At 27.6% G+C, this 10,000-nt stretch overlaps 1 protein-coding gene across 2 annotated transcripts in view; it reads left to right on the top strand.

The window, feature by feature from the left end:
- LOC133640407 (neurexin-3b) overlaps positions 1-10,000 on the top strand; it is an 869,211-nt gene that overhangs the window by 415,948 nt on the left and 443,263 nt on the right. Inside the window, exons 11-13 of one of the 2 annotated variants that reach the window (XM_062033798.1) lie at positions 2,957-2,983; positions 9,112-9,231; positions 9,350-9,462. In XM_062033798.1, the coding sequence (XP_061889782.1) occupies positions 2,957-2,983; positions 9,112-9,231; positions 9,350-9,462 (260 nt within the window). The remainder of the gene's footprint in view (positions 1-2,956; positions 2,984-9,111; positions 9,232-9,349; positions 9,463-10,000) is intronic. The other variant, XM_062033799.1, reaches the window with a different exon arrangement.

Below are 10,000 nucleotides of genomic sequence, written 5' to 3'. Positions count from 1 at the left end.
TTTATCAATTTTATGAAAATAACTATCTTTGATCCCTTAGAATTTTAGTGGGAGTTTTTCGAAATTTTCTCAAAAATTAATAATGAGTCAAATTCAATGTTGTTATGAATTATTGACATATTGAATCCTACAATTATTTCACATCAAATATTTTACTTTTAAATCTTTTTGGGGGAAACTATTGCGTAGTTTGTGTTTTTGCCATAAAAACCAGGTTGTTCTTTTTTTTTTTTAACCAAAAAGGGCATAGAATATATGTTTTTAAATAAATAAATACACTTATTAAAAATTATCTTTGTAAAAATGGAAAAAAGAAAGTGCGGGAAAAGTTCTGAGGGTGTGCATAATTTGTGTTAGCCAAATCCTTGGCGTAGAACATTTAAAAAAATATTACTTTATTTTGACAGATCTGAAATTAAAAATACATTAATTCATTTATTAAAAAAATAAATGAATGTTTGACTTATTTTTAACACTTTTATGAAAATAACCCTTCATGATCCCTTAGAGTTTTAGTGGGAGTTTTTTTTTTTTTTTTTTTAACTGCAATTGCTCAAAAAATAATAATGAATCAAAATCAATGTTATTAATTATTGACATATTGAATCCTCCAATTATTTCACATCAAATATTTTACTTTTAAATCTTTTTTGGGGAAAATATTGCATATTTTATGTTTTTGCCATTAAAACAATGTTGTTTTTTAACCAAAAGGGCATATAATATTTTTGAAAAAATAAATAAATACACTTATTACAAATTATCTTTGTAAAAATGGAAAAAATAAAGTGTGAGAAAAATTCTGAGGGTGTGCATAATTTGTGTTAGCAAAATCCTGGGCGTAGAACATTTAAAAGAAAAATATAATTTTATTTCGACAGATCTGAAATTAAAAATAAATTAATTCATTTATTAAAAAAACAAATGAATGTTTGACTTATTTTTAACACTTTTGTGAAAATAACCTTTCATGATCCCTTAGAATTTTAGTGGGAGGTTTATTTTTGACTGCAATTGCTCAAAAAATAATAATGAATCAAAATCAATGTTATTAATTATTGACATATTGAATCCTACAATTATTTCACATCAAATATTTTACTTTTAAATCTTTTTTGGGGAAAATATTGCATATTTTATGTTTTTGCCATTAAAACAATGTTGTTGTTTTTTAACCAAAAGGGCATATAATATTTTTGAAAAAATAAATAAATACACTTATTAAAAATTATCTTTGTAAAAATGGAAAAAATAAATAAATCCTACAATAATGAATCAAAATCAATGTTATTAATTATTGGTATATTGAATCCTACAATTATTTCACATCAAATATTTCCCTTTTAAATCTTTTTTAGGGAAAATATTGCATATGTTGTGTTTTTGCCATAAAACAGGATTTTCTTTTACCAAAAGGGCATAGAACATTTAAGAACATTTTTATAAATTGTGTGTCGACAGATCTGAAGTTGATTTAAAAATGTGTTAAAAGTGGAAAAAAATAAAAATTAAAAAAACGAGTCTATGACTTATTTTTAACACCTTTATGAAAGGGACACTTTTGTATCCCTTAGAATTTTAGTGTGAGGTTTCTTTTTTTGTTTTTTTACTGTAATTGCTCAACAAATAATAATGACTCAAAATCAATGTTATTAATTATTGACATATTGAACCCTACAATTATTTCACATCAAAAATGTCACTTTTAAATATTTGTTGGTGAAAATATTTCATATGTTGTGCTTTTGCCATAAAAACAGTGGTTTCTTTAACCAAAACAGAATAGAACATTAAAAAATTTAAAAAAATACACTTTTTTAAAAATTTACTCGAAAAAAATAAAATAAAATAAAAATGCGAGGAAAGTTTTGAGGGTGTGCATAATTTGCATTTGCAAAATCTTGGTCATAGAACATTTAAAAATAAAAATACAAATACAAATAAAAAAAACTTTTCAACAGATCTGAAATTAAAAATAAATTTATTTATTTATTTTTAAAAATCAATGAATTTGTCTTATTTTTAACACTTTTATGTAAAGGACCCTTTTAGATCCCTTAGAATTTTAGTGGGAGTTTATTATATCACAAAATAATAATGAATCATAATCAATGTTATTAATTATTGGCATATTGAATCCTACAATTAAAATATTTCACTTTTAAAAATATTTGTGGAAAATATTGTGTAGTTTGTGTTTTTGCCATAAAAAGAGCATATAACATTATAAAAAATAAACTTTTTAAAAATTTGCTTGGTAAAAACTAAAAAAAGTGCAAAAAAAAAGTTTTCAGGGTGTGCATAATTTGCGTCAGCAAAATCCTGGGCATAGAACATTTAAAAAAGATAAATAAACAAACTTTATGTCGACAGATCTGAAATTTTAAAAAATAAAATACAAAGTGTATTAATGTATGACTTATTTTTAACACTTTTATGAAAAGAACCATTTTGGATCCCTTAGATTTTTAGTGAGAGTTTGTTTTGTTTTTTAACTGCAATTGCTCAAAAAATAATAATGAATCAAAATCAATGTTATTAATTATTGTCATTGAATCCTACAATAAAAATATTTCACTTTTAAAAAATGTTGTGGAAAATATTGTGTAGTTTGTGTTTTTGCCATAAGAACAGGGCATAGAACATTTAAAATAAAATAATATTTGCTTGGTAAAAAATTATAAAAAACAAAGTGTGTTAGCAAAAATCCTGGTTGGACTGAGTGTATTTGCAAGTGACCCATTTTCACAAAAAAAGTGCACCATATTAACATACTGATTAGTAATTGGCTGGAAATGACCATGCTGGGCTTAGCAATTGAGAAATGCTGCAAAAGGTAAACAAACGTCATGTGACCGTCCCCAGAAGGTGGCGTTTTCTTGCACTTGGATGTCTGCAGCTGTCACTTTGAAGGATGCAAATTCATCTGTCACTTGTTCTCCCCTCCCCCATCTAGACTGTGTCAGGATAAACTGTAACACCAGTAAGTCAACATTCTTCTTCTGGCGCTTTCTTCCTTTGCCATAAATGTTTGATTCCGAGGCAGAGGGCTGAATTGTGTGCATGCGGGGGACTGATAAGAGGATTTGGCAGATAAGAGGGCGAGAAGTAATAGCCGCACATCAAAGTTATGCAAATCTCACTTAATGTTCTTGGTAGACTTTATAAGGCCCCGTTTGATGGATTCATTCAGGAAATAGTCTCCTGTATGATGGCGCTAACTGGACTGAAACTCTCCTTAAATCGTTTGATGGACAGTTGGTGTGATCAGACATGCTGGTGCTCATAATAAGGACTCATAATGTCGGTGTTACATATCTAATGTTTTGGTTTTAATGGTTAGGGCTGAGGTGTCCAATGTGCGGGAATTTTTTTTTATAAAATATTATAACACAAACAAAAGTGGAATAAAAGAGCAAACTGGTGAAATGTAATGAGGAAAAAAGAGAAACAACTTTATTTTAAACTGTCATTGTTCAAAAAGTTATAATGAATCAAAATCAATGTTATTAATTATTGACATTTTTAATCCTTATATATATATATATATACATATATATATATATATATATATATATATATATATATATATATATATATTTTTTTTTTTTTTTTAACACATTTATAAATTTTAGTTTATTTTTAAATTGCAATTGCTCAAAAAATAATATTGTATCAAAATCAATGTTATTAATTATTGGCATTTTGAATCCTACAATTATTTCACATCAAATATTTCACTTCGAAATATTTTTGGGGAAAAATGTTGCAGGCTTGTTTTTTCTTGACCTAACGTATATTCCGCTCTTCCCCGGTATTGAGCACTGTATAACGGTTAAACCACAGAAACCTCAACTATTTATTTATTTTTATATATATATATATATATATATATATATATATATATATATATATATATATATATATATATATATATATATATATATATATATATATATATATATATATATATATAATTATTTTTAACACTTTTATGAATTTTAGTTTATTTTTCAATTGCAATTGCTCAAAAATATTGACATTTTGAATCCTACAATTATTTCACATCAAATATTTCACTTTGAAATGTTTTTTGGGGAAAAATGTTGCATAATTTTTTTATTATTTTTTTTATTTGTTTTTTTTAAGAAAAAGAGCATGAAACATTTTTAGAAAACATTTTAACTTTATATAGACAGATCTCAAGTTAAATGAAAAATGTAAGTGTTAAAAGTTTAAAAATATATATATTTATATATATATATATATATATATATATATATATATATATATATATATATATATATATATATATATATATATATATATATGTATATATATATATATATATATGTATATATATATATATATATATATATATATATATATATATATATATATATATATATATATATATATATATATATATATATATATATATATATATATATATCAATCAATCAATCAATGTTTATTTATATAGTCCTAAATCACAAGTGTCTCAAAGGGCTGCACAAGCCACAACGACATCCTCGGTACAGAGCCCACATACGGGCAAGGAAAAACTCACCCCATATATATATATATATATTTATTTATTTATTTCTAATTTTAACACTTATGAATTTTTGTGGAAGCTTCTTTTTAATTGCAAATGCTCAAAAAATAATAATGAATCAAAAAATGTATGTGTTAAAAGTAAAAAAAAAAAAAAAAAAAAGGATTGTATGACTTATTTTTAACACTCTTATGAAAGGGACCTTTTTAGATCCCTGAGAATTTTAGTGGGAGTTTTTTCTAATTTTTTTATTGCAATTGGAGGGAGGAGGGTTAACCAAAAGATCATGAAACATTTTTAGACAACAATTTAACTTTATATAGACAACTCTGAAGTTAAATAAAAAATGTATGCGTTAAAAGTAAAAAACAAAAGAATTGTATGACTTATTTTTAACACTTTTATGAAAGGGACCCTTTAGATCCCTGAACATTTTAGTGGGAGTTTTTATTTTATTTTTTAATTGCAATTGCTCAAATAATAATGATTGTAAATCAATGTTATTATTATTGACATATTGAATCTTACAATTATTTCACATCAAATATTTTGTTTTAAAATATTTTTCGGGGCAAATATTGCATATTTTGTGTTTTTAATATAAAAACAGTGTTTTCTTTAAACAAAAGGGCATAGAACATTTAAAAAATAACTTAATAATGACAGATCTGAAGTTGATTTAAAAATTTAAGTAAATAAATGAATCTATGACTTTTTTTTAACACTCTTATGAAAGGAACCCTTTTGGATCCCTTAGAAATTTAGTGTAAGGTTGTTTTTTTTAAACTGCAATTTCTCAAAAAATAATAATGACTCAAAATCAATGTTATTAATAATTGACATATTGAATATTACAATTATTTCACATAACATATTTCCCTTTTAAATCTTGTTTCGGGAAAATATAGCATATTTTGTTTTTGCCATAATAACAGGCTTTTCTTTAACCAAAAGGGCATAGAGCTTTAAAAAAACAAAAAACAATCAAACTTTTAATTGACATATCTGAAGTTGATTTAAAAACGTAGGCGTTGAAAGTAAAAAAAAAAAATAAATAAATGAATCTATGACTTATTTTTAACACTTTCATGTAAGGGACCCTTTTGGATCCCTTAGAATTTTAGTGGGAGTTTTTTTTTTTTTTAACTGCAATTGCTCAAAAAATAACAATGAATCAAAATCAATGTTGTAATTAACTATTGACATATTGAATCACACAATTATTTCACAATAAATATTTTGTGTGGAAAAGATTGCATTTTTGTGTTTTTGCCATAAAAACAGTGTTTTCTTTAGGGTATTGAATATTTAAAAATAATTCCACTTTATATTGACAGATCTGAAGTCGATTTAAAAAGGTAAGCGTTGAAAGTATAACTAATAGATAAATAAATTAATGTATGACCTCTTTTAAATTGTTTTATGAAAATGACCCTTTTGGATCCCTTAACCCTTGATTCCCGAGCGCGGCCACCGCTGCTGCTCACTGCTCCCCTCACCTCCCAGGGGGTGGAACAAGGGGATGGGTCAAATGCAGGGGGTAATTTCACCACACCTAGTGTAAGTGTGACTATCAGTGGTACTTTAACTTTAACTTACAATTTTAGTGGGAGGTTGTTTTTTTTTAACTGCTAACTGCTAAATAATAATGAATTCAAATAAATGTTGCAAATGTTGTGCTTTTTCCATAAAAAAAAATAAAAAAATCATGGTTTTATTGACCAAAAAGGGCATAGAACATTAAAAAAAAAAAACTTTATAATGACAAATCGGAAGTTGATCTAGAGATATAAACGTTGAAATAAAAAAATTATGTATGATTTATTTTCAACACTTTTAAGAGTGGGGTCCCTTTGAACCCTTATAATTTTAGCGGGAGTTTTTTTTATTTTTTTTAACTGCATTTTCATAAAATAAATCAAAATCAATGTTATTAATTATTGACATATTGAAGGCTTCGATCTTGCCTTATTTTGAGTTTTTTAGTGTTGTCCTGTGTTTAGTGCTTTAATTCCTGTCTTGTGCTTTTATTTTGGTGGCTTTTCCGGTTTTGTTGGCGTTTTCCCATGGCCGCTTCACTTCTGTCCCGGAGCACTTCCACGCACCTGTTTGCTATTGGAAATCCAGACTCTTTCAATCGTTTTCGTGTTTTGTTGTCGGGACTTTAGTTTGTGCGGTCGTCATTAATGGACGGATGCTCCACCTTTTTTGTAAGTTTCGCTGTTCTAGCGTTCCGTTTGTTTTGTGCTTGGCACTCGTCTTTGTTTGTTGAGCTACTTTAAATACTTTTTACCTGCACGCTGCCTCCTCGGCTATCTGCACTAAATCTCAAACATTCCACTTTGACATGTTTTAGGTGTAAAACAATGCATTTTTTTTCGTGTTTGCCATAAAAACCAAACAAAAAAAGAGCGTAAAAAAATTATACAAATTTAAAATCATTGTATTAAGCGGAAGTTGATCTAGAGATAAAATATGGCACATCCGGTGCTGTTACCAAAACAAAAACAACGGGGTTTTCTTTACCAAAAAGGTCATACACATTTAAAAAACATATATACAATTAAAACTTAATGACAGATCTGAAGTTGTAGAGATAAAGTTATATGACTTTTTAAAAACTTAACCACTGTCATTGCTCCAAAAATATTTAATCAAAATCACATATGAATTATTCTTCACATCAAATATTCCACTTTTTAAAAAAATGGGGGAAAATGTTGCATATTTTGTATGTTTGCCATTAAAAAAAAAAAGTTTTCTATAAAGAAACTGGCATAAACCAAACACAACCATAAAAATTGTCCAAATCTACAGTGTAACTTATTTTTAGCTCTTTTTATGAGTGGGACCCTTTTGGAACCCTTAAAAGTTTAATGGGATTGTTTTAATTTTAAACTACCATTGCTACAAAAATAATAATGCATCAAAGTCAATGTTATGAGGTACTGACCTATTAAAGGCTTCAGTTACTTCACAATAAATATTCTACTTGAAAAAAAATTTTTGGTGGGGGAATATGATGTGGTTTGTACTGTTGCCATTAAAAAAAAAGTGTTTTCTTTAACAAAAAGGGCATAAAACATGAACAACAACAAAAACGACAGACAGATCTGATCAATAATATGAATTATTTTAAAACATTTTTATGGGTGTGGCTCTTTTATTCCCTTAGATTTTTAGTGGGATTTTTTAATATATTTTTTAAACTGTCAATGCTTAAAAAATAATAATTATCAAAAATAAATATTATGAATTTTTGACCTATGTAAGACTCCAATTACCTCACATCAAATATTCCACTTTGAACATTTTTAGGGGAGGAACTATTTCATGCTTTTGTCATAAAAATGGGTTTTATTTAGCTAAAAGGGCATTATTATATATTTATTAGTAATATTTAATGCTGTAATGGCCAAAGTGCAATTTCAATAGGATTTTTTTTTTTAAAGGTGGCAGAAAGGTTAAACTCTTAATTTAAACTATTTTCCTTAAAAGAGGCATTGATGCTAAATGCTTTCATCTAATTACTCAATCGGACAAATTAATATATTAGGTTTGTGTTTTTAAAATTATTCAACAAATATGTGTCAAATAAATTAAAAAAAACGTTTTTACACTTTGTTTATTCTTGTTATTTACCTGGTTTTAGGCTACAAAGTTGTTTGTTTATTAGTAATATATAGACAATCTAATTTTTTTAAGTGCAATTTAAATATTTTTTTTTTTTTTAAAGTGGTGAAAAGGTCAAATTCTTGTTTCAGCTATTTTCCTTAAAAGAGGCATTGAGACAACATAGGGTTTTATTTGATTACTTGATTAATCGGACAAAATAGTAAATCAAGTTTGTGTTTTTGTTATTCAAATATATATATATGTATATATATATATATATATATATATATATATATATATATATATATATATATATATATATATATTTCGATAGATATAAGCGTTGAAAAAAATGTCTTATTTTTTAACATGTTTATGTCTGAGACTTATGGGTCTCCAGGACCAAACTTGAGGGGAGCCTTAAAGTTTAAAACAAATAAAATAAAAATATACAAAGTAATGCATTTGAAAATGGCCCCTGCATGCTTTATTTTTTCAATGATGGACAGCCCTGGGTTAGGGGTATTCAACTAAAATAAAAAGGTTTAAAAACATGCCTTTAATAAATTAAGCAAGTCTGGAAAGCTCACAGAACAGAGTTTCCAATATTGTCATGGTGCAATAGCTCCCTCTAGTGTTCAGTCTTTGTAACTACTGCTTTCCCCATGATCATTTCCGTTTAATCATTTATCTTTTGAGATTTGACTGAAACAAGGCCGAACATTTGGGGAATTAAAGCAAATAAAATGATTGTTAGCGTTGAGTCCTTTTATGAGTGACAACAAATGTGCTGATAACACATATTTACTTTTTAAGATGCCACTTTTTAAAAAAAATTAATAAAAATAAATGCTTTTTTCGTACTCTGAAAGAGAGATGAGTGCTTGTGGTTTGTTTGTGCTGCCTTGTCTCATTGACTAACCAAACGTCCTCTTCAGGCAAGGGTCCTGAGGTTCTTTATGCCGGACAAAAGCTCAACGACAACAACTGGCACTCGGTGCGAGTGGTCCGCCGTGGTAAAAACCTCAAACTCCTTGTGGATGACGACATGGCGGAAGGTACGAGTTTCAACGCCTTCTTGAAACCTGCTGTTTCTCAACTCATGTCCCACAATAAACCAAGGACAAAGTCGGTTTTTTTTTGACCAACTTTTATGTCCTCCGTCTTAAACCGTAGGTCAAATGGCGGGCGACCACACCCGGTTGGAGTTCAACAACGTGGAGACGGGCATCTTGACAGAGAGACGCTTTGTGTCGTCTGCACCCTCCTCGTTTATCGGACACCTTCAGGTACCAAGTGCACGACTTTAGTAATCAGGCCTGATTTCAGCATCATACAGGTGCTTGAAACCGGAAGATTTGGCCTTTATTTTGTTAATTATTATTATGGTAATGGTGTATTTATTTCAAAATAATTTACAAAGCAGTGGGCCTGATGTCAGCATCATACAGATACTTGAAACCGGAAGATTTGGCCTTTATTTTGTTAATCATTTATATGGTAATGGTATATTTATTTCAAAACAATTTAAAAAGCAGTGGGCCTGATTTCAGCATCAAACAAGTACTTGAAACTGGAAGATTAGGCCTTTCTTTTGTTAATTATTGCTATGGTAATGGTAAATGTGTTTCAAAATAATTTACAAAGCAGTGGGCCCAATTTCAGTATCATACATGTACTTGAAACCGGAAGATTTGGCCTTTATTTTGTTAATTATTATTATGGTAATGGTATATTTATTTCAAAATAATTTACAAAGCAGTGGGCCTGATGTCAGCATCATACAGATACTTGGAAACCGGAAGATTTGGCCTTTATTTTGTTAAT

The sequence above is a fragment of the Entelurus aequoreus genome, linkage group LG23 (genome assembly GCF_033978785.1).
Source record: "Entelurus aequoreus isolate RoL-2023_Sb linkage group LG23, RoL_Eaeq_v1.1, whole genome shotgun sequence".
Classification (NCBI taxonomy): domain Eukaryota; kingdom Metazoa; phylum Chordata; class Actinopteri; order Syngnathiformes; family Syngnathidae; genus Entelurus; species Entelurus aequoreus.
Note: the sequence above shows the minus strand (reverse complement) of the source record. Positions and strands in the feature narration are given on the sequence as shown.